Source organism: Gossypium hirsutum, chromosome A12 (genome assembly GCF_007990345.1).
Source record: "Gossypium hirsutum isolate 1008001.06 chromosome A12, Gossypium_hirsutum_v2.1, whole genome shotgun sequence".
In the NCBI taxonomy this organism is placed as follows: Eukaryota; Viridiplantae; Streptophyta; class Magnoliopsida; order Malvales; family Malvaceae; genus Gossypium; species Gossypium hirsutum.
In genome coordinates, this window is record NC_053435.1 from 81,429,270 (window position 1) to 81,455,861 (window position 26,592).

General features: G+C 33.7%; 2 protein-coding genes across 3 annotated transcripts; one reads left to right on the forward strand and one right to left on the reverse strand.

Annotated features, from left to right (window-relative positions):
* Positions 1–9,327: 9,327 nt before the first annotated feature.
* On the forward strand, positions 9,328–12,168 carry LOC107948172 (phosphatidylinositol 4-kinase gamma 4). Its single transcript, XM_016882639.2, has 3 exons — positions 9,328–9,502; positions 9,860–11,237; positions 11,557–12,168. Exons 2-3 carry the CDS (start codon positions 9,873–9,875, stop codon positions 11,944–11,946), a joined length of 1,755 nt encoding a protein of 584 aa, XP_016738128.1. The 5' UTR covers positions 9,328–9,502; positions 9,860–9,872; the 3' UTR covers positions 11,947–12,168.
* Positions 12,169–13,034: 866 nt separating this feature from the next.
* LOC107948173 (E3 ubiquitin-protein ligase SINAT3) lies at positions 13,035–17,495 on the reverse strand. Of its 2 annotated transcripts, XM_016882640.2 has the most exons (3): positions 16,913–17,495; positions 15,241–15,627; positions 13,035–13,673 (listed from the first exon to the last, which is right to left on the reverse strand). In XM_016882640.2, exons 1-3 carry the CDS (start codon positions 17,132–17,134, stop codon positions 13,311–13,313), a joined length of 972 nt encoding a protein of 323 aa, XP_016738129.2. In that variant the 5' UTR covers positions 17,135–17,495; the 3' UTR covers positions 13,035–13,310. The 2 variants fall into 2 exon arrangements, with proteins under 2 accessions (XP_016738129.2, XP_040938772.1); XM_041082838.1 differs by lacking the exon at positions 15,241–15,627 and having other exon boundaries at positions 16,913–17,482.
* Between the last annotated feature and the right edge of the window lie 9,097 nt (positions 17,496–26,592).

The following is a 26,592-nucleotide window of genomic DNA, read 5'->3' on the forward strand; positions in this document are numbered from 1 at the left end:
AAACTGACATTATGAGCTAATGATAGTAGAATTGTGTGTACTTATAGTATTGATTTGAGAGAAATAAAATCTAATTTCAATTCAAATAAAATTTGAAATTCGTATTGTTATTCAAATACAAATACAATTATTATTATTAGGGTAATTTACTAAAAAAGTCCTTTTATATTATTATTTACCGAAATGGATCGATTTTTTGAATATTTATCGGAAAGGGCCATTTCCCCGAAAGTGCATCCACTTCAACACAAAGTCAAGGGACGTGTCAGCAAAACGCGTCCTTGGGGGAGCGTTTTGCCCCGTTTCCAACGGTCACTTGACCATTTGAACTCTAACGATAAAAAAAAACTATTAAAGGCCCCTCCCCCCTTTTATTTTTTCACACAATAGTCCTCGCACAATTCTCTCTAAATTCTCTCCAAATTCTCTCAAATTTCTCTCAATTTTTGTCAAAGCTCTCTTTAATTTTTGCAAAAAAGCTCTGTTTAAATTTTTTTCAATTAGTTTTATTTTTTAAATTACAAAAATATTCGATCGTGTTAGCAATGACCAGAGAATTAATTTGTCTCGATACAAAACACATCTCCGTCGATCAAATGACAACGGTAAGTGATAAGTTTAATTAATTTTTGAATAGTATTTAATTTTTTTTCATTTATGCAATTTTAATTAATATTTATTTTATAATTTTTTTTATAACTGTCTGTAGATCGGGTGTTGCAATGCTATATTTTCGTAATATGTCTGGTCCTCCATCGCCGTTGATAGAGAATTATCTGCGGGAAATAGGTTTTTGCCAGGTGACCACGATAGGCCGGGGGTGCAAGTTGGATCTGAAACTACTCAATGCGTTGATAGAGAGGTGGAGACTCGAGACGCACACTTTTCATCTTCCATGCAGAGAGTGTTCTATCTTTCTGAAAGACGTGCAATTGCAATTGAGATTGTCGGTCTATGGGTACGCAGTCACCGGGTCCGCCCAATTTGCTGATTGGGGAGCCGTATGCTACGAGCTTTTGGGTGTTATTCCGGATAATATTAACGGAGGTCGGATCGAGATGGGCTAGTTACGAGACACATTTTAGGAGCCAGATAATGATTCGACTGAATTAGAAAGAATACGACATGCTCGGGCATACATTCTTGAGATAATTGGAGGTTATCTGATGCCGGACTTGTCACGAAACCGCGTACATCTGAGATGGCTACTAAAACTTGTTGATTTTAGAGCAGCAGGTGAATTAAGATGGGGGTCTGCCGTGTTAGCAACATTGTACTGGAAGATGTGCTGGGCGACGCGATCGAATAAAGCCAAAATCGGAGGATGCCTATCACTACTGCAATCATGGGCACGGTTTCGCTTTCCATTTTTATGTCCTCGAGTGAACCACTCATATACATTCCTACTAATAACGAGGCAAGTTTTATATTAGATTTTACAATTATTATGTAGATTTAAAATATAATTGTATACTAAAAATTTATTTAATTAGGTGGAACCATTCGGCGAGTTATGTTGGAATACCTACATCTCTTGAAGATATACAACTTCTATTAGACCAACGGTCGGAAGCACAAGTAAGTATTAAATAAAATATATATACATAATAAAATAGTCATTTCGTATTTAGTATTTAGTATTTAGTATTTAGTATTTAGTATTACGTATATAACTAATATTTTTATCATGTTCATATAGTTTCAATGGACACCATACGAGGATTCGACAATTCTGGCAGTAATTCCGGATGAATTTTTTCAAAATTCAAACATTTTGCACGTGAAAATCTCATTGGTCAACTATGCTATCGTGGAGATGCACCAGTCAAATAGAGTATTGCAGCAATTTGGATTCCGACAACTGATTCCCGTGACACCTGAGGTGCTCGATGATGAGCATAAAGTCGACTTACGGCTATTGAATATGGATTGGCCGAGACACTGGTCAAAATATATCGAAATGTGGGAAAATCGGTATGACTGTATACCTACTCGGGAACCGATTATCGTCCCTGAGTTAGCATGCGCGCCGGAATACATGCCATGGTTTAGGATCCATGGCAAGCCATGTTTACTGTAGAAGAGGAGAGGTGACGACAAATTCGTGTGCAAAGGGAACGACGGGGCCTTTTAAATCCAAGAAGAATGGATGACAACGCGGGCTAATCAGCGGCATCCACACAATCAGTGGGCCCATCAATAGCACCCACACAATCACCGGGCCCATCAACAGCGCCCACACAGCCACCTGGCCCAGCACTTCAACTGACGACACCCATATCACAGCCTTTTCAAATTATGCCAGGTGCGTATCCTAGCCTTTATATGTATCCTAACCCTTTTATATTTCCTTTTCCTAGTCCTATGGCAGGTTAGAATGCATGGCTCAGTTCATCTCCGTTCCCAATTAATCTGAGTCAACCGTGGATCAATAGGCCGCCGTCGCATGAGGGATCGCACGAGGTGCCGTCGGGGAGCTCTTAGTTTTACCATTCCCCATCGCCTTGTAGGATTCAAACACCTCCACCATGGGTGATGCAAACACCCCCGCATTCATTATTTTATCAAGGTAGGTTATACTCCCAACACCCACAATCAGATCCCCTGCTGGAAGAACCACAATCCCCACCGGAGCAACCACAACCCCCGCCGAAAGTTGAACCAAGGAGGAATCTAGCGCATAACCGTCGATGACCCCTACGTGTCATTGATTTCGACCGGTACCAACATTGATTTTTTTAATATATTTGTAGAAACTTTTTTTATATAGTTTCATATAATAAAATAAAAGTTGTTTTTAATATTTTAATTGTACTTTACTTTTTTTAATTTTATTAAAATAAATGTTCTTTTAAATTAGCCAATATTTTTATTATTTTTATATTTATTATTTATATAGTTTTAATTAATAAAATAAAAGTTGTTTTTTAATATTTTAATTGTACTTTTACTTTTTTTAATTTTAATACAATAAATGTTCTTTTAAATTAGCCAATAATTTTTATTAAAATAAATGTTATTTTGAATACGGCAATATTTTTAATATTTTTTAATATTTTTAATAAAATATAAATAATGCAACATAAATTTATTACAACAACTATCAATTATTCCGATTTGGACATGATCGAGTTATATGGCCTGGGTTCCTATACCATCCGCATAACCTCTGTTGGTTCGTTATTTCTCAGATATCTATATTGTTACATATTCTAGTCGAGCAAGGTTGACCCTTTGGTTTGCGACGCAATTCTCTATCCGGTAACAACTTAAACGGAGCAAGCGATACAGACGTCCACTTATGTTCATCTGGGATCGGTGAGAATACGTGTCTCCACACATTGTACATGTATTCTACTTTGTACACTTGGTCAGCATATGTCATGGGATCCAGACGGAGATTCTGACAAGCTGTAATTACATGAGCGCATGGATAACGTAGTGCATCAAACAACCCATAGTCGCATGTCCTATTTCTCAAGTGTACACGATATTGCCTGCCAATAATACGTTGGTTTGGTCTACCAAACTCCGTCAAACGAAACCATAGGTTGTCGTGATCATGACACACTATGTGCATGGTGTTGGCTAGTGCCTTCCGTTGTTAATCTCTCGCAATATCTTCGCGCACCATACATGACCTCCCTACATTTGGCCTCCCTGCATTGGCCTTTATAACTTGCTGCTCTCTTTGGAAATAGTGCCGCTAAATAAAAATATATCTCTCGCACAACGGCTGTTATCGGCAAATGATGCGTTCCTTTTAGAATAGAATTTATGCATTCAGCCAGGTTTGAGGTCATATGGCCATATCGTAGGCCGCCGCCGTATGCTTGTGTCCTCTGTTTGAAAGGTATGCTATAATGGTAGTCTGCGCCTTCTTCGTTAACTGAACGCAAAACCTCTAACATCTCATGAAAACGGTCCTTACTTATCTCATACCCTGCCAATATAAGTTGATAGCAAAAATTACATACCATTCTTCCATTCAGAATAAATTGAATATTACAAACGAAATTATATTAATAGAGATTAAATACCCATGTTGGTCATTTGTCGTTGTTTAGTTGTAAATTGACATTGCCTGTAGTAGTTAGATGCAATGTGCCTTAGGCAATACCAATGATGTGTGCGATGCCATTAGCTTCCTTGTCACTCAATTGTGGCTAGTATTCCAGTGCCCCGATTCGATATAACGCATATATCAGGTTGGGGGCAGACATGCCTTATTAACCTAGAAAGAAAGAAATCCCAGTCATCAGCTGACTCCCCTAGTGTTATTGGAAACGCAATTGGAATGATTCTCCCATTGCCATCCTGTGCCACAGCTAGCAATAGCCGATGGGTATATCTACCATACATAAAGGAACCCTCAATCTGTACCAATGGCTTGCAGTATATAAATGTGTCCCGGCATTGCTTAAAGCTCCAGAACATAAGCTTGAACACTTAGCATCCACGGAGCAATCGGTCGTTGTAGTACGCAGGTGTTGTTTCAAGGTCTGTTATGCAACCTGAGACATATCTCTCCAGCACTTGACACCACAGCCACACTTCATTATATGAAGCTTTTCACCTACCATGCATCTTTTCCAACGCCTTCTGCTTAGCTATCCAAACCTTGCGGTAAGAGGGCGTGTACTTCAATTGGTTACGAATATTAGCTAACATATCTGAATCCATGTTGGGATGATCTTGTGAAACACCTGTCAACGAAGTATTTTAAATAATGCAACATTACGTAATAACAGTATTATTCAAAAACCCTAAACACCTAGTGATAGTTTACCGCCAACACATGTATGTGGACCTTTGTATTTTTTTATCTCCCAAATGCCTGTCTTTTTCCTCAATGAGGTCATGATTTTCCATGAACATGTACCGTCTTGCACTGCACACTTGGCTTCAAACTTATCGGATTTGGATTTAACCACGTTGTAGTTAACCCCGTTCATGATGCTATGTTTTTAGTGTTTTTGACACTATTTGTTCAGAAACATCTTCTCAAAATTATTTTTTCAGATACTACTGTAGCAAAAAAACGTCCACGTGGGAGCTTTTTTCCGTAATTAATAGTTAATTTAATTAATAAACACTAAAAACCCTAAACCTTAATTTAATTATTTTTTTAATTTAATAGTTAATTTAATTAATTAACCCTTAACCCTAATTTAATTAATTTTTTCCTTAAAAAACACTAAAAACCTAAACCCTAAAAACCCTAAACTAAACCCTAACCTTACACCAATAAAAAAACCCTAACCCTCAAACTTATCAGATTTGGATTTAACCACGCTATAGTTAACCCCGTTCATGATGCTATGTTGTTTCAATGCACCAAGAAAACTATCCTTATTGGAAAACTCCCTACCAACTTCCATTTCACCCGAATCCAATGATGAACTTGTACGGTTACGTCTTCTGTGTGGTAGATCTGGAAACTCCAACGCATCATCTTGAGATAGATCAACATTATGCATGTGAGCTGGAGGCGAGTACACCCTAAATCGCGGATCTTCTTTTTCTTCATCTGAACCCCCTTCAACATCTTCAGGTATGGTTGGAGCAGACTCTGGTTCAGAAAATAATCCAACTTCTACACCACCGGGGCCAAGCTCTCAAGGTGGATCGACATCGGACTCATCATCCGATCCTCTATCATCTGCAACGAACGAGGTCCCCTCGCCGATGGATGTCGTAGGGAGTACATCATACCTTCTTCTAGACGTTTCATAACGTCCCCAATCCGATGTGGATTGCCAACCACTAGAAGTTGATGTCATTTTCTAGTACGTATTTCCAGTATCAAACATCGACCCATCGAGGTGCATATCTCATCCACTAATGGAGTTTCATGCAGGGGTTGTGTATTCCATATTGCTACCAAACACGGGTATTTTTGTATTTTGCCACTCACTAACGGAGTGTCGGGCAAAGGTCATGTATTTCTCTTGAACAGGATTAGATGTTGAAGTCGCAAATGCATCATTGGAGAAGAAAATTGTACATATAACTCAAGATAGGGTGATCCACTAGCAAGATGAGTCTGCACCATTGCCTCCAAGCTACGAGGACCTTTGATGTCGAATGAGTCATATCTCACGGGATCAACCGAAGTACAAAATCGATACTTAATAGAAAAAACTTTCCCTGGCGTCGTTCCGAAGATTTTACGCCTAATTCTTTTACGAAGTTCTGTCAAATCTATGTTCTGGTTAAAAATCAGTCGCGCTGTGTTCTCCGATAAAAAACAATGCCGTTCTCGGTGTGACAGACCTTGCTATCATAGTAAATAACAGCACTAATACGTTCACTCATCTTCAATTTCTATTTTACTTTAGCCTCAATTTCTCTTGTTGTAACTTATGCAACCTGAGAATGAAATTTGACTCAAGTTTAATGTTATCATAGTTTAATGCAACCTGTGGATTATGACTGAAAATCCATTTTAATTCAAGTTAAATTTAATTTGATTTAATTATAAAAGTTAATTATTTAATAACATTAAACTTGAATTTGAATTCACATAAATTTAAATAAACTTAAAACAATTGAAACCCAAAACTTAAAATAATTCGATTATTCAAATAAAATGGTCATCTTGTCAAATAGGGGGAAAATATTTTCAGTAAAGGTCAACTTTAATTTTCAATCATTTGACTTGGGTTGGCAGTTGCCACCTTTGATTAATGGTTTATTATTATTATTATATATGTAGGATGAAATACTTACCAACAGACTACAAAAAACTAATTATGTTATATTAAATGGAAAAAATAATTATATAATAAATATTTTATAAAAAAAATTGATAAAAAAATAATTTGGTTAAAATAGTGAAGTTAAAGATATTGAAAATTATGGTGTCAAAAACTCAAATTTCATCAAGTATATTTTTATAAATTTTTGGTAAATTATATCTAAAGTTATTAAACTATTAATAAATTTACATTTTGTTTACTCAATCTCAAAAAGTTCTAAAATGGTTACTAAACTATTCTAAAGTTATCATTTAAGAGTCCAATGACTTAAATAAAACCTTCTAAATAGCTCAGTGACTTAAATAAAAATTTTTGAATAGTTCAGTGACAATTTTATAACTTTTTTAAGTTGAACGAAAACTCACTAATAAGTTAATGACATTAGGTATAGTTTACTCTAAAATATAAAACGATAAAAAAAATCCTCCTAGCAATGTTTGCTACTTTATAAAAATGTGTTTTTATTTTTTATTTTTAATTTCTTAACTGAACTAAGATTGGATTAATAATTTTTGTTAAATATTTAATTAAATAATAATTGTGTATTTATATGTTAGTCGTTAATCATCAACGAATTCAGTCATCATGGTACAAAGTTAGTCTAGAATGTCAGGATACATGAAAACCGAGAATAAATAAGAAACTACTTTGGACCAAAGTGACAAGCCTCAAAGGAGACCTCCCTCATTCCTCTTAAGGTTTTAAAATCAAGTTTTTCGAACCGATCATATTATCAATTTTTTATTCAATTAATTCGATTGAATAAATTATTAAAATAAGAGAAAATTAGTTCAATCAATCAATTTGATCGATTCAGTTAATTCACAAGTCAATTAATCTACTTTTTTATTCTAAACCGACTTGTGTTCCTCTTATATTTTTCCTTTACTTTCTTTATTATAATGCTTTTGAATTAACTTAAACATAAAATAAATAAAAAAAAATCTCAAAACACAAGCTTTAGCGCCCTAGCTTACCTTCGTCTTAGTGGCATAATATACTCGATAAAGGTGCTTATGGGTCGGGTAGGATTTGGTTCAAGCTTAAGCATGATATTAATATACTTTATATTTGTCCATGCTAGACTTAACCCGAAATGTAATTTAAAATTTTGTTCAAACTGGCCCATATTTATAAAAGATTAACCCAATCCCATTTTAGGTCAGCTCATATTATTTTTATTTTTTTAAAAAAATTATTTTATATTATTTTAATATTTAATAATTTTATACATTTTTTATTTATTAAAAATTTTTATATAGTCATCTTAACATTATTTTAATGCTTACATTAGAGTAGTATTATATATTTAGTATATGTTTATTTTTTAAATGTGTTCTAAATTACATAATATATAAAAAAAATAATATAAAGTACTATAAAATAAAAATGGGTCGGGTTGAGCTCGGGCCTTGAATGTTTAAGTCCAGGCCTAATTCATATTTTAAATGGGCCTATTTTTTTTATCCAAATCCATTTTTTAGGTTTAATATTTTTATTCAAACTCTCCCAAATTTAAGGTGAGTCTTGAAGCCTGGGCGGGAAGCCTAACTCATGAAAAAGGTCTAATACTTTAAGATAGAGGGGCCTTACAAATTTTAAAAAGAATTTCATTAAACCTTTCAAAATTTTGAAAAAAATTAATTAGACCCTTAAATTTTTTAGAATTTTACTTAAACCTACAAAAGTTTTAAAAATTTTAATTAAAGCTCTATAAGTTTTAGAGATTTTCATTAATTCTCTCAATTTTTAAAAAAAATTTTAATTAAACCCTAAAAATTTTAAAAATTCTCATTAAACCCCTCAAAAATTCTGAAATTTTTAATCAGATGCTTACAATTTTTATTAAGTTTTCAAAACTTAATGACACATGCGGCCCCTACTTTATCTTACTAGAACTCAAAAATATTAAAATCCATCGCCTAAATTGAAATCCATTAAAAAACCAACTAAATTAAATCGAAAATAAAATAAAATTTCAAATGTTCATTATTTTGACAGTTATAAAACCAAATCGGATTAATTGCTAGAATTAGTTAGGCTAAGAATTGGTCAAGTATGTTAACAATCTTAGCGTAATGTCACAGGTTGTGAATCAAAACCCATAATCATTGCATCCAAAATGTCTACATACAAAATGTCTCATGGAGGTCAACATATGAAATATCGGGCTCATTTGACTTGCTTGAATTGACTTGACTCATAACACCTATGAAGAAGTTCATTTACTTGAAATCTTGATGGCCCAAAGAAACATTCTAGTAAAACTAGAGTTATTAGGATAAATAGTGTAAATCTTAAAAGAAGATTGCATAGAGTTTAAATCTTTTAAAACTTTCAATTGTAGATAGATTTTAATTTCGACGACTAATGTAGCTTAATTTGTATCATCGATTTTAGGAAGAACTCAACTATAAATAAAGGACTTACCCTTATTAGTATTTGTTAATGTGATGTATAAAATAATAGTGTCAAGTCGGCATGAGTACTAGCATCGTTAAAAAAAAATTAATGTTTTATTTAATATTTTTGTTAAATAAGGAAGTTTAAAGATTAAATTTGTTATTATGTGAATAAAAATTAGTGAAGAGTCGATTCAACTATAACATATTTGCGCGTTACCTATAGAGGTAAAACAAATTCCACCATAATCATCGGCTCCTAAAATAAGAAATTTTGACTGTTGATTTTAAAAGCTTCACTTCGTTGCTTCCTCCTCTCTTCGGTTCTTCCTTACACTGGTAAGAATCCATCTTTCGTTATATAATTTTCTGTTTTTCTTTTTCATTTTTCCCCTTTTTCTACATTTTCATAGTTTCCGTACATTCAATCTCTAAACCCTAATCTCACACAAGAAGATGAATTGAGCTTGGTGATTCGAAATTTTCGTTTTTGGCACTTCGGGTTTCGTTTTCTCGGGCTTGGGGTTTATTTCCTTGAGCCTGGATTGGGGAATTTTCTCTTTTTTTGGGGGGTAATTATAGTATTTTAGATTGCTAAACGAAATGGGGAATTATTGTGAATTTGTACATTAGTTTAAGCATTTGTTTTTAGTATTCTCGTTTTAGAGTGTTGAGAACTCTATCGTTCTTCGACAGTTCACCGTCAAAAATGTCGTCGGCTGGTCTTGCTGTCGTTCCAGTTCGAAATGAACCTTTGACTACTCCCAGTCATATAAGTCCTGGATCGGGTCATTGCGAAAGTGAATCGATTTGTGTGTATTTGGCTTTTTCTGGATCGATGATTCCGATGCGGATTCTGGAATCGGATTCTATTGAATCCTTGAAACTTCGGATTCAAACCTGTAAAGGTTTTGTTGTAAAGAATCAAAAGTTGGTTTGTGGAGGCCGGGAATTGGCAAGGAGCAATTCCCTTGTTCGTGACTATGGAGTCAACGATGGGAATGTTCTACACTTGGTTCTTAAGCTTTCCGATCTTCAGGTCATTAATGTTAAGACTTTGTCTGGGAAAGAATTTACATTTCATGTTCGACGAGGACGAGGATGTGATGTTGGTTATGTGAAACGGCAGATTGCTAAGAGAGAGAAATGGTTTACTGATCTTGATGAGCAGGAAGTTGTTTTTGATGGGGAGAGATTAGAGGATCAAAGGCTTATTGATGATATATGTAAGCATAATGATGCTGTATTGCATTTGTTGGTCCGGAAATCTGCCAAAGTTAGGGCTAAGCCTGTTGCCAAGAATTTCGAGTTGTCTATCATGGCACCAAAATCGAAAGGTAAGCGAGATAATGATGTTGGTGAGACAAACGGTGGAGTACAATATGAAGCTGATAGAAAGTTTGTACCAAGAAAACCTCCCGAGAGGGATTTTATATTGGAGCCTGTTATTGTTAATCCCAAAGTTCAATTGTCTTCAGTGATTGTCAAAATGATTAAGTCCACATTTGATGGATTATGTAGCAAGAAAAATCCAATCAGGTCTATGGAAGGTACTGGGGGAGCTTATTTCATGCAGGATTCATCGGGTCAAAAGTTTGTTTCTGTTTTTAAGCCTATTGATGAGGAGCCTTTAGCTATTAACAACCCTAGAAAACTACCAATGTCATCAGATGGTGAAGGGTTGAAAAAAGGTACAAGAGTTGGAGAAGGAGCGTTTAGGGAAGTTGCAGCTTATATTTTGGATCATCCACGATGCACAATATATGGTGATCAGAAGGGTTTTGCTGGGGTCCCTCCTACTACTTTGGTCAAGTGTTTGCATAATGGGTTTAACAATCCTGATGGTTCACCAAAAGCCAAGATCGGGTCATTGCAGATGTTTGTGGAGAACCGTGGAAGTTGTGAGGATATGGGTCCTGGGTCTTTCCCGGTCGAGCAAGTACATAAAATCTCGGTGTTGGATATAAGATTGGCTAATGCAGATAGACATGCTGGAAACATTTTATTGAGCAAAGATAAAGATGGGCAGACATTGCTGATTCCAATTGATCATGGCTATTGCTTGCCTGAAAGTGTAAGTTACCGTATACTAATATGTCTTAATTCAACTTCATGCATTTAAACTTGAGCCGCATAATAGATTTACAGTTAGATGGTTATTGAACTTGTATTAGTTAAAGTTGTCTTGATTCACTAATTATGCTAATTTTATATTTTGTTGGCTAACAAGCTGAGTGGTGCTGCTGCCTGTCTAATTCGTTCTCGGTTTTTGGAGTCCTTATGAGTGTCATTACAAGTTGTTTTTCTTTCACAGAATTGCAATGTTCAAGTTCTATATATTTTGTGGTCTTTTGCAATGTACTAATAACTATTTGTTTATTCTGTTTCTATAGTTTGAAGATTGCACTTTTGACTGGCTGTATTGGCCTCAAGCTCGTCAATTGTACTCGTCTGAGACACTCAACTACATAAAATCCCTCGATGCTGAAAAAGATATTGCACTTTTGAAATACCTTGGGTGGGACATACCGCCTAAATGTGCACGTACCCTCCGCATCTCCACCATGCTTCTCAAAAAGGGTGCTGCGAGAGCGCTCACTCCTTATGCCATTGGAAGTATAATGTGCAGAGAGAACTTGAACGAGGAATCGGTGATTGAGGAAATTGTACAAGAGGCGGAGGAAAGTGTGCTTCCCAACACAAGTGAAGCTGCATTTCTCAAAAAACTATCCCAAATCATGGATTGTCGTCTTGATGAGATTGCTGGGTCACACATACTATAAGTACAGAGTATCTAATAGTGAATGGTGGTTCATAGTTGTTTGTTATGTTGTACAGGCCTCCACATTCTTCTGCATCCATATATGGGACCTCAAATGGCCTAGCAAGGTGGTTATGAAAGCACATAATGGTTTGTTCTTCTCTACTTTCATGTAATTCTCTATTTCTTATGGCACATTTACAAAAAAGGCTTCTTAATTTTAGGCCATGATTCTTGTTTTGAATTGATTTTTAAAAGAATTTTTTTATTGTTTATTTTACCAAAAGACATTCTGGCTTCTTAAAAAAAATTGCCAGCACATGTACGGCACATGGCAAAAAATAAAAAGTAAAGTTCGGGTTTTACTTTATGTCGAAGCACAAATAAGAGAAACAAAACAATTTTTCTCGTGAAAACAAATTTTGATCAAGTTAAATCCGATTTTGGAACAAATATAAACGTAGCATTTTTCATCAAGTAAGATGAATCTGATATATGATATTCGGCAATTTCTTTTAGAAGCCAAAATGTTGTTTCTATTATGTATAATTCCTCCGTATTAAATTGCTGTAAAGGTACTAATCCACAAGTTTCGCATGGTGGTTTCGCATGGTAGAGGTGTTAAATGTAGAATTTGGCCTTTTTTTTTCTCATGTTACATTTTTTGGATCAACCAAAACATCAAGAATCAAGGGTAATCAGATGATCATTTCCTCAAGTGGCTGCTGACCAAATTACAAACATAGTAAGAATCAAAGGAAAAAAACCCTATAGGCTACTACACACATTTTAGCTGATATATCAGCAGCTTATTTTCAAGAAAACCAAACATGGGAATGCATCATTTACAGCATAATGCTTACTATATATATACAACTTCGTTTTTAAACCATAAGCAAAGCTAAACAGCCTTAAATTATCATGGAAATTTCTGTATTAAAAAAATAACAAATTAATCCATATATGTTAGATCAAAGAATATATTGACTCTTTCTTTTAAAAATTTCAAGTTAAAAATTGACATGATTGACAGAATAATCTGATAGTGCTACATGACATCCCAAGTGTATCTCTCCTAGTACGTACAAAAACCAATTTTAATAGTAAAAATGAATAAATTTTTTAACAAAAGACTCGTTTACTCTTTGATCTAACATATATAGATTAATTTATCTTTTTTTTTTAGTATAAGGACTAAATTACAATCTGACTTTTAGTATAGGAATTTCCATGATACTTTTACAGCTAAAAAGCTTATTGTTAATAATGGAGAAAAGGCTTAACGCTTCAATGTGCATGCAGAGTTCAAAAATCCTCAACATCAATGGCAGGTTGCTATTAGTATTACAGGAAGATGCAGCAAACAACATTATGGGGGTGACATTTTTAACTACAAAGGTTGGGTATACAGGCACCACCTTCCGGGTTTTGTTGTTCTTTCCATATCCGCCCCGTTACTCGTAGTTTCAACTCTTTTCTATCCCCTCCAGAGAAGAAAAGCGCCATGTTACGCTGTATAATAAGGCCATCGTGGCTATCCCGAACCTTTCGGTGGCTATCTCTTATGCTTCTCGGGGTGCCTTCCCAAGTGAGTTTCCTACCATTCCCTCCAACTTCTAGGCTATAACTGTAGTTGCGAGCTTCAATCTCATCGCCCATGAAACGAAGGAATGCCATGTAAACAGGAGCCACTCCGAGCTGGAAGGCTTCAAAATGGAGACAGAAGTATTGACCAAAACAATGAAATACCTAAACATATATGACAAAAGATTCGAACCATTTAGCATTAAAGAAAATTTAAGAAGATTGAACTAAACTGTGGGAAGTCAGGGAAAGTTCAAATAACAGGCAACGAAAGTATCATATAGGCTCCTGTATTAAGAGTCAGATTGTATTTTGTTCCCTTTACTTAAAAAAATGAATAAATTAATCTCTATACGTTAAATCAATGAGCAAACTAGTCATTTTAATTGAAAATTTCATCCATTTTTTCTATTAAAAACTGAAGTGATTGATGGACTAACCGGACAGTTTTACATAGTGTGCCATGTGTATTGCATGATGACATATAGAGACTAGTTTTTAATAGTAGAAATGGATAAAAATTTTAACAAAAGGACTAGTTTGCTTTTAGATTGATTAATTTGCTCATTTTTTTAGTAGAGGGGCAAAATGCAATCCTATTGTTAATACAAGGACCTCCATGGTACTTTTACCAGCAACTATCATACATCAACAGCTTATTAATCAGCATCTACATTAAAGCAGATTAGCAAGGATTACTTTGTCACATATCTATATATCTAAAAACATTTTATTAAGAGACTAGAACACAACAAACTGATCCAATGAAAGGTATGGCTACCACGAATAAAACCTGTAACTTTTTCAAGTACACAATATAGACAGCTCAACTCAGTCACATAAGTCAAGACAATGTTCATATAAGGGAAAGTAATAAATTATCGAAAAGACCTTTTTTATTAGGGATGAATATCAAAACTATACATGAATTTTGATCCAATGTGTAATGACATATATAAACTTTGATTTTTGTGCGATTTTATAGATGATAATTTGATTTGATTCAATTTTCACAAAATCATTGACAACATTATCGAATTAGTACTATTTTGCGTTAATATAGTGCATATACAAACAATTATATTAATCCAATATGAAAATAAATATATGTATTCATTCCTTTAAATGTGTATAACTGAATTAAAATCAAAATTTTACGTATACATACGAACCACAATTCAAGTTTCATATGTATAATTGCACCAAATTAAAATTCATGTATCAAATTGCACATCAGATCAAAATTCATATATAAATTTAATATTTATCCCTTTTTATTATCATCAATCATCCAATAAGTTCAATTCTTAATCAGAATAAAGATGCCTACTAATGGTAAAAGTATCATAGAAGGCTCTATACTAAAAGTTGGATTGCATTACGTTCTCTTTACTCAAAAAATGGACAAATTAGTCTTTGTATGTTAGATCAAATAGCAAGATGGTCATTCTGTTAAAATTCCATCCATTTTTACTGTTAAAAATTGGCCCTAGTACATCAACATAACGTATACATGGCACACCATGTGTCTTTGTTGAGTTATTTTGTTAGTCACACCAGTTTTTAAAAGTATAAAGGGATAAAATTTTTAACAGAAAAGACCAAATTGCTTTTTTATCTAACTTATAGAAACTAATTTGCCCATATTTTAGTAGAGAGGGAAAAATGCAATCTCACTCCTAATACAAGAGTCTCCATGGTACTTTTACCACCTAAGATTGAGTGTACTTACAGTTAGCATCCATATTGCATTTTCTACTTCTTGAGGATTAGACTTCACATATCGATGGTTAAACGTGCATCCAGAATGCATGTCCACCTTGTGGTCATCCCTTAGATGTGTAACAAGGAATGGAATATCACCAACAACAGCACATTCCGATCCAGCATATGGGCAACTATACGGCCTGAAGTTGCATAGAGCCTCATGCTTGAGTTTACTATAGTAGGGAAAGATCTCAGGGCATCCAAGTGACATATATTTGCAAGGTAATTCAAGTGATTCAGCCACCTTCTCTAGTGCTAGACACCTAATATCACCGAGCTCTTGTCTACAAGTGGGGCATCGATTGTGTACCCTCGTTTTACAAGTTGAACAGAGAGTATGCCCATTGTGGCACTGTGAAAGCAAATTATAGAACACTTATCATAAGACTAGCATTCAAAGGCATGGAAAACTCTAATGTGCCAAAAAACCAATGGTTCAGAAAACAGGATACGGCGTTTGACATTTGAAATTAGAGAAACTGGCACAACTTTTGGGGCACTTTCAGAGTGAAGCATACAAATATGGTTTATCAGCATACACAACAGAGAGATGTACTTGGGCATAAACATAATCTACACATGCCAAAGTTCCTGCACCCAACCCGTAAAAGGGGGACAAAGAAAAGGCTGTCATGATCCTTAAGCATCATTGGTATACTTCAGCTGCTTATTTAACCAACTACCTATCCCATGCAGGCTAATGATATGTAAATGCACCCATAAGAAGGAAAAAGAAGAAATAAATATTCATAGATTTCACTTAAACTCAAATGATACTCCATCTCACCAACAACTGAGTTGTTGGGTGTAGTGATAAGGCACATTGTACTCCCAATCAGGGGCAAAGGGAGGAGGGTGCAGGTAGGAGCCTTGGCCCCCCTAAAATGGAAAGTTGCTGCTTCAATCCCCAAAATTTATAAAATCCTAAGTTAATTTTATAAACACAATCTTACCAGCATTGTTTTATATTCTAGATGAAGCCACTGTTCTATGCTTTTATTGTGAAATCATGCAAATTTATAAACATATCCAAGTAAACTCTCATGGATTGTTACAAATGAATGAGAAGATAATAGTTTCCTCTCAATATGCCATCTTAGCCACACTTTTTCTAAAACCTTTCCCAGCACAAACAGCTACAACATATCACCTTTGTTTACAAATTCCCTGCGCCTGAGCTGAAAGGCTGAATCAGCATTGGAAACCTTTGTCAAATATAATAAAAAGACATTCTAATGAGTATAGGTTAATGCTATAGGCAACACCAACTGGACTAAACTGAAAAAAAAAAAAAAAGGTTTCATTTTCGACATTTACAATAATCAGACCATCTTCTTCTTCTTTGATACGTTAAAACAAACACAGAATTCAACCACGCATATGTGTATTGGTCTTCACATAACACCCCCAAAAAAAGTCAATTATACAAAGACAACCTAATCCCATCTGTAGTCCTAATTCTAACCCTAAAAGAGCACAAATCCAACACATAAAAATAAGCTATAAATTTGACTGAAAAAAATCCAAGAAAAAGAAACAGATTTAAACCATTCAAGCACTCCATAAGCATTCAAAAATATGTTCTCAATTTAGAAAAAGAAGAACCCATCAAGGGAAATGGAATTAAAAAGACTAACCTGATGAATAGGAGGGTACATAGAATTGGTACAAACAGGGCATTCAAGGAGTTCATGGACACTAGTAGTGCTTGCATGAACAGCTGATGACAAGGTACTGTTGTTGCTGTTCCCATTGTTGCTGTGGGTCTTTGACAATGAAGAAGATAACTGATGATGATGGATCTCATCATCATCCATCACATCCGATGATGCCATACAATCAATACTATCTGATTCCATAAAAAAAGGGTATAACAAAGTTATCAAATTTGATCAGCTATGGGTACAAACTCCTTTTGGGAAAGATGGAAACTTTGGGTGATGGGTACAAAAATAACGTATTAATCTTTGGGGACTAAGTTAGTTTATGAGTAAATCGAAGAAGAAACAAGGAATGAAAATGGGGTATCAATTGGAAAACCAGATGAGTTGAATCAATACAGAGAAATCAATAAACTACTGTTTTTAATTTCTCTTCTCTCTGTATTCTTTTTCATAGGTTGCAGAGAAAGAGAGAGTTCACCGTCTAAAATTTTACGAGACAGTTGATCAACATCACGCGGCTCAAGGTCAAAGAGAGAACCACGGTTACTTACAATATGTATGTACATACGTGTATGTATATTTAAGATTTGTAAGGTGATGAGGTGGGAATTATTAGAGCAAACATACAGACAGTGACCATGTTTCAATTAATTAAAATAATTTCTTTTATCTTCAAAAATAAATAAAATTCTTACATTTTACAAAAAAAATATATATAAATTTTGGCCCTAACCTTGGTAATTAGATTCACTTTGGCATATTTACCTTCTTTTTCTGTTAATTTTGATACTTGAACTTGGCGTCTAAATTTATTTTGAGCCCTAAATTTAGATTTCATTAAGATTTGATGATGTGACCAGTATTCTTCGGACATGACTATATTGGTCGGTCAAACCGATTGGACCAAGAACCATCTATATACTATTCCAAATAAAGACTTGAGCCGATTAAATTAGAAATTGATTGAAACTCGTAAAATTTGAAAACTCAAACCAAAAACCAATAGTTAAACAAGTTTAATATTTTTTTTAATTTTATGAATTTTAATTAATTATTTAATTATTGTAGGTTTAGCAATTGAACCGATCAAATCGATTAAATTAGGAACCAGTGGTCTAACAAGTTCAACCACTGTTTCAGTTATTAGAACGCTATACGTGACACTCTAAGATTGTACTATGTCCTGAAAATTTATATATTTTCAATTTTCAAGTGCTAATGTGGCATAATCTCAAAGTATCGTATCATCAAACTTTTATATTTTTTAAGTTTAGGGATAAAAAATAATTTAATTGCCTAGTTCAGTTCAAGTACCAAATTGGATCTAGTTACCAAATTCAAGGGTCAAAATTTATATTATCTCAAATTTTATATAAAGAATCAATCAAACATGTCCTAAGTTCAAGTTTCATCATTTGAAGGTTTTTTCTACATTTATTAGTGATTTATTTATAGAAAAAATAAAAGCACTATTGTAACAATATTTATTAATTTTATTAAGAATATTTTAATATCTTTTTTCTAATTTAATTGGTATTTATAAGTTCGTGACTAGAGTTGTTCATGGGTTAAGCCAAGTCAAATAAAAAAATTAGGCCTGTTTTTTAAACCCGATTCGAAAAACGGGCCTAAAATTTTATTCAAGCCCGACCTAGATAAAAAGCTAAAAACTAAATTCGGCCCGGCCCAACCCACACGTATTAAAATTTTTATATTATTTTTTATATAAAATAAATTTAAAAAATATAATACATCAAAAACATTAAAATAAATGTTTTCCAACCAGTGGAAAAAAGATTAAAAAATATACTTAAATAACATTAAGATATGCAACTTAACAAGCAAATACATCTAAAATAGTAGCAAAATTAATAACAAAATAAGAGTTATACAATATTCAAACAATAACAACAAAATAGTAGCAATATAATATCGAAATAATAGCAAAACAATGAAAAACAGTAGCAACACAGTAAAAAACCAGTAGCAGTTTTTTTGCAAATTCGAGTTCGGTCAGGCTGGGCCAGGCCAAAAAAATCTTATCTGAGGCTTGGCCCGTTTATAAAGCGGGTCTTATTTTTTTTTCAAGTTCATTTTTCAGGCCTATATTTTTGTCCAAACCCTCTCACTTTTTGGGCAGGCCTTCGGGCTGGATGGCCCGGCCAATGGACAAGTCTATTCGTGACCTCAACTTAATCAATGGCTTGATAATAATAGTGTAGATAAAAATTAAACCTATTTTTTAAAAAATTATATAAGTAAAAATTTGCTATTAATTATTGTACTATGTATAAATTGTGGATTTAATCCTTGTACTTAATTCAAGTGTTTTTATTCTTTTGTACTTTTTAAATGAAATTACGTGCTTAAATGATAGTAGTTAAATATATTATTTCAAATTTTGCTATTAGTCACGTAGAACACTTAAATTGTGGATTTAATCATTATTATAAATTTTGATATTTTTAATTCTTATACTTTTCGAGTTTTGAAATTGTTGGGAGTATGCTCAAAGACCAATCATATGATGATTGTAATGACATATTTTTACCTAATTTATTAATAAAGACATTGTCATTATTGTTTTCAGTATTTATTTCTGTGTTTAAATAAACTCTATAATGATAATGTCCAAAGAATGATATGATCATTCTTAAATGTCTTTTCTCAAGTATTATTATGGATTTAAACAACAATAATACATTGAGGCTAATATGTGATTGATTGATGACAAGTGCTATAGATATGTGTTATCAAATCAACACATAAGTATATGTTAGAGAATAATATACTGGGCTGACTTGCCATGAGAATGTTTCTTGAATTATTATGTAATACTCATAACATTTCTTATAGTGGTAATTGCATGTTGATTCTTAGACTTGAGATCATCACTATTATAATATTGTGAGTCGTATGTTTTGACATAGTCAAACGTCTTCCGTAAATGGTTATACTATAAAGACTGATATTGGGTGTGCCACAATCTATATAGTGGGATGTGAGTGATAAAGATATGGTTTGTTCCTCCTACGTAATAGGATAAATATCTTAGACCTCTTGATCAAGTAAGACTAGAGATGCATGGCCATACTCAAATGAGTTGATATGAGATATCATACTTATTTGTTTATCTTAGTCTATTTGAGAATTAAGAAATAAGAGATTTGACTATATAAGTGTGATTATTCCATGACTTGTGTTCTGTAACAGCCCATTTTTCAATAAAATCAGAAAAGTAGTTTCGGGACCACAAATCCGATCCGAAAAAAAAGATTTATTTTTATTTCATTATATGGCCCGTATTATAATAGGCATGTTGTGTGAAAATTTTAACACAAAAATTTTATTGATTAAGTGCTTAATTACGAGAAGGACTAAATCGCATAAAATGAGAAAGTTGAATTCTAGTAGCTATAAGGATTAAATAGCTATGGAATTCAAATCTAGAGGTCCTTATATGGTAATTAGACCATTAAGAAAAGTATGTAGATTTTTCTTGATGACTCATCCATGGAAATATAGAAAAAAGGCAAGGACTAAATTGGTAACAATAAAATATTTAATTAATTAAAAGATGATAAAAGAAAATATCATCTTATTATTGTCATCTTTAACCTAAAACACATGGAAACCCTAGGTGAGAGAAAAGAAACTTTCAAGGCCTAATTGGGTAAGTTCTCTTGTCCCATTTTTAGTAATTTTGGTATTTTTAAAATCGGGATAGCTTAATCTCTTTATTTGAAGGATTAATTTGAAAAGTTATCAAGGTATGAAAATGGTTCATGGATGTATATGCTGGAAATTAGAAATTTATGGTAGAAAATGAAAGATTATTGATAGATAAACAATTTTTACAAAGTGATTTTTGATGAAAACATGATTTAGGGACTAAAATGAAAATTTGTAAAATTTGATGAAAAATTTTAAAATTTTATGAATACATGTGCTGGAAAATTTGTAATGGGGCTTTGGTTAGGCTTGGAATAGGGAGTAATTTGCACAAGTTTCATTTTTCGGGTTTAGAGACAAAATCAAAATTTATGAAAAAGTTTGGGGCAAAATGATAATTTTACCTAGGACGTAAATTGAGTCCATTTAAATATGAAATGTGTGAAATTGATGGTTAAATTCATTTATATAGATCCGGAAAACACTAATTTGAGGATAGATCGAGGAAAAGAAAAGGTTTCGGATTAGTAGACATTTTACGCGAATAATTATCGAGGTAAGTTCGTGTAACTTAATCGGGCATGTAATTATGTTAATTGAATGTTGTGTTTGTATGTAATGTGATTTATATTGATGTGCTTTACTTGTATACTATGATGGAAAATTTGACATAATGCTTGAAATGGTGATAAAGGGTTAAGCCCCGATTGATTATTGAATTCCGATGATTATATGTGCTTCCTCGAAACTAATAAGGTCCTGCATTTGTTGCGGACGAGTTTTAGCTTGGACGAGTAATCCTATTGACCTTGTTATAGAAAGGATTTAGCCCGGACGGGTAATCTCTATATAATACCTCTCGAGCATATGTTATGATTAGGGTTTAGCCTGGACTGGTAATCTTAATCAAGCTCCTCTGAGTTTACGTTATATAAAGGATTTAGCCTAAACTGGTAATCCTATTATACGATATGTGGGTCGAGAGAGTGTTTTTTGGTTAAGTTCCCTAATGGGTACCCTTGAATAATAAATTGATGGATTACTGAATCGTACACTTTGAGTGTACTACTTAAGCATCCATCGTAATTCAATGGTTCAATAGACATAAAACTCTTGACATGGCATGAAAATCTTGAGATGGTATGATAATGACTTGAAAGAATATTGCTTGATGAGCTCATCTATGTTACTTGATTGATATGAAGATTTTGGTGACTAACATGTTTGATTGAATGTATGTGATTAGGCAATTTAGCCAAATGGATGGAAACATGGCATTGTATACTTAGATTTAATATACAGGATTGGTAAGTTTAGTTTCCATTATACGAACTTACTAAGCATGTAATGCATGCTCCGTTTTATTTTTCCCTGTTTTATGGTGCTCGGAAGCTCACGAGGATTAGAGATCACTGGAGCATCGTCACACTATCAACTAGTCATTTTAGGTATACTTAATGGAAATCATTTTAGTATAATGGCATGTATAGGGCAACTTGGCCAATAGTGGCTTGAAATGTTATTTTGCAACCTAGCCATTGGAATGGCTAGTAATGGTTTATTTTGGTATGATTAAGTAGGTTATGATGATATATTCATATCTGATATGTTATGTATATATGATCAAATGATACTAATGCTTAAGTTATTCCAAGGTAAGTTTATAAACACATATGTATGTAGTGATATGTATTGTTGAATGATGAGGATTGTCCAATTTGAGTGCTTGAATTGGTTGGTTTTGGATGTGTGTTCCAAGTGCAAGTCTTGGGCGGTGAGAAATAGAGCTAGAAATGGCTTCATTTTGTCCACACAGGCAAACACGCGAGCCTGTGTCTAGACCGTGTGTGACACATGGCCTGGTAACATGGGTATGTGGTTAGGCCGTGTGTCCCTTGCACCTAATTTTGAGAAACAAAATGCTCAGGATTGAGCACACGGGCATGTGTCTCAGCCGTGTGTGCCACACGGCTTAGAACATGAGCGTGTGTCTTGGTCGAGTAAAACTTGTACCTAATTTTGAATTGAATTAATTAACTACACGGCCTAGCATATGGGCGTATGGCATGGCCGTCTGTGCAAGTTCGAAAGTTACACAGGGTCGAACATAGCCTCTAGCATGGGCGTGTCCCTTGGACCACACGGGCGTGTGAGTCCTGCACCTTGGAAAAATTTTGTAATCTCGCGAAAAATTCTTAGAGGTCCCTATTAAGTCCTGATTCTATTCTAATACTCTTATTTGGCCTCGAGGGTTTGATCAAGGGACGTTATGAATGATCTCGGTAAATGAATAGTAATTTACGTAGTTTAATGGAAAAATGTTTTGAATGTCCTAGTAATGCTCCGAAACCCTATTCTGGCGACGGGTATGGGTTAGGGGGTGTTATGTAACATCCCGATTTTGGCCTAGTCGGAACAGTGGTTTCGAGACCAAAAATTCGACGTAAGAAAATTCATTTTTATTATATTTTTATGGTCTACAATTTCACGGAATGATTTTGTGAAAATTTCATTCGAAAAATTTTTGACGTTTGAGCACTCAATTTAGTCAAAGGACTAAATTGTAAAAAGTGTAAAAGTTGAGTTCCACATGTTAGAAGGGTTAAATTTTTATGAGTTTTTAAATTAAATGCCCTTAAATGGTAATTAGCCCATTAGTAAGTGATGGACAAAAATAGACATTAAATGGGTGTAATAAAATATTTTTAAGTTAGGGATATTTTGGTAATCTAATAATTAAAAGAATTAAAAAGCCAAAATAGACAAAATTAGCCCATCTTCTTCATGATTCAGTCGAAACTCGCATGGACACCATGACTAGGGTTTGGCCAAGCTTTCCAAGCTCCATAATCAAGGAAAATGAGGATTGGACCTAGATCAGGTGAAAAATAGAAAATCGACGGTTAGGTTCCTTTTTGCTATTTTGGTGCCGAGGTAAGTTCGTGTGTCAATAATATTGCAATGCTATATTTGAATTGAAAATTCTATATTATTATTGCACGAATGACATGATTTAATATCTTGAAAAGTGATGAAAGAATGGTATATAAATTTTGTGAGAACAATGATATATGACTAGTAACACATGAAATGTTTGATGGTTCAATCATTAATGGCTTGCTATATAATAGCTGAATATATTGAGAATTTGATATAACATGATGTTTTATTAAGTTGGATAACTTGTGAAAGAGTGAAAAGGAAGGTAAGTCCGTTTGCAAGTAAATACAATGTGTGAGGTATGTTAATTGCTTAAATGACGATTATATGATAAATGTATGCTCTTGATAAGAATATGATTTGAATGCTCAATGTATGAAAATTTATGAAACATTGACATGATTGATAATAAGAGGAAGAAAAATCTAGGTTGAATGAAATAGGATATTCGATGGATTCTTGAAAAGGAATTGATGATAAACAGTATCTAGCTCGGACGGGTGATCCAGTCCCTATATAGCCCTTCCGAAGAATATGTGTAAATGGATTTAGCCCAGACGGGTAATTCGAATTAGGTTTTGAATTTAGCTTGGAGTGGTAATTCAAACCCGATCTCATTTGAGTATATGCCGTTACAAGGGATTTAGCCTGGACTGGTAATCCCGATGATACTCTATGAGTTTATATTACGAGAGATTTTGCAATATCCCGGATTAGGGCCTAATTGAAATAGTGGTTTCGGGACCACAAATATGAGATAGAAATAATTATTTTATTATCATTTTAAGGTCTATGGCATGATTTCATGATTGTGTAAAAATTTCGTTTAGAAATTTTATCGATAGAGGGTCCAATTTGATATTTAGGACTAAATTGCAAAAGTTGTAAAATGTGTGTTCTAGTTCACAAAGGTACTAAGTACTTGTGGGGTTTTTAAAGTAGAGGTCCTTGGATAGTAATTAGACCATTATAATAGTTTGGACAAAAATACCTAAAGGAAGATAAAACACCATAGTTTTTAATTAAGGGCATTTTGGTCATTTAGTTATTAAAATGAATTAAAAACAAAATTAAAAGCCAATTTTTGTCCATCTTCAACCCCTTGGCCGAATTTCACATGAGGAAGATATAGCTAGGGTTTTTCAAGCTTCCAAGCTCGATTGTAAGTCCATTTTAGCTCCATTTTTAATGTTCTTTACGTTTTTGGAGTCCCGGTAACTCGATTAAGCTTATTCTAGCAATAATTTAACCTAGGGTTTATATTTGGAAAAATACCCATAGGTGAAATGTGTTTATTTTGATCTTTTATGGTAGAATACGAAGCTTGAAATTGTGTTAAACAACTTTTGCTAAGCGATTTAACGTGAAAACGAGTAAAACGACATAATCGGTAAAAATACCTAATGTTCATAAGTACATGTTAGAGTGAGAATTTGATGTTACCATAGAAGGGAAAAATGATCAACATTCCATAAAACATAGGAAAATAGGATGAAGTTTAATTTCCGAGCCTTGGGAAAAAAGTGTAAATATGTAAAAGTTTAGGGGGCAAAAATATAATTTTGCCAAACTTTGAGTCAAGGACTGTTTTAATAAATGTGAGTATTAAATAAGCTAAATTTGTTATTTTAGATCAAGAGAAACAAGATTCGAGTCGTGATCGAGGGAAAAATAAAGTTTACGAGGAATAGGCTCGATTTCTAACATTTTGTACCGAGGTAAGTTCAGGTGTAAATGTAGTTACATAATTGTCATTTTAAGTAATGTAATATTATTTATATGATATGAAGATTATTATCATGAAATATTATGCTTCGTGGATTATTATTTAGTAATATGCAAATTATGTGAGCTACTTGATAAATATGAAATGCTATCAAGTATCGGTTCCGACATTCCGTGGAAGACAGCAAAGATGTGTGATTGAGGAAAATCCCGTTTGAACATTGGGAATAGATTAGGATACAAGTGACATGTCACTAGGATATTTGAGTTCCGAACTCGTTGAATTGAGTCCGAGTTCGTGAGATGTAACTAGGCATCCGAACTCGTTGAGTTGAGTCCGAGTTCACTTATGGATGCGAACGCCCAAGCTCGTTGAGTTGAGTCTGAGTTTGCTTATGGGCGGGTTACATGGTAGCTTGGCTACATAATTTTCGCAGGCTATTGAGTTTGCCTAGCTGCGGGTATGACACTTATGTGCATGCAATCCGTGTATCCAAATTATATTCCGATGTGTTCAACGGGTGAATCTTAAGTGAATAAGGAGAATACTTAAGACGAAGGTGACATGTTGGTAAGCGTGGTGAATGAGAAAATTTGGACAGGTATGCGCTTAAACCCTCGGGTTGAGAACTTGGTATGATGAAATCGTGGTAAGATAGTAAATGCAAATGTAACATGAATGTCTTGGTGATATTTATACAAATCATGTTTTATGTTGGATTGCATGATTATGTTACTTGCTATTTACATGTGAACTTACTAAGCATTTATGCTTACTCCCTCCTTTCCATTCTTTGTAGTTTTGACAAGCCAGCTCAGAAATTGGGAACGGTGTGGACCATTTTGGTATAGTGGCTTGTATATTTTGAGTATGACATGTATAGCATTATAATCATTTTGTGTATATGATCTTATGATATGACTATTGGGTGGTAAGGAAATATTTGGTAATGATTAGCCATTGGAATGGCTAATCAAGATCATATTTGGTGTTATGTATACTTAATGTGCTATCTAATCCATGGAAATTCATAAAAAGGTGAAATTTGCTATAAAACAATATCATATAACAGCAATGACATGAGTTTGAAAAATCATTAAAAATAGTAGAGACAGAATTAGATGATGAATAAAATATGAAATTGAAGCTTATTGAGTATATTTTCATATGGAAGAAACAAAAGAGGTAAATGAGTTGTGTTTTATGAGAAATTTGAGTTTTGGTGGAACAGGGTAGAGCAATTTCTGAATCCCTTGTTCTGACTTTAGAAATTCACTAAAACTTTTACAAAAATAATTATGAGTCATACTTTATA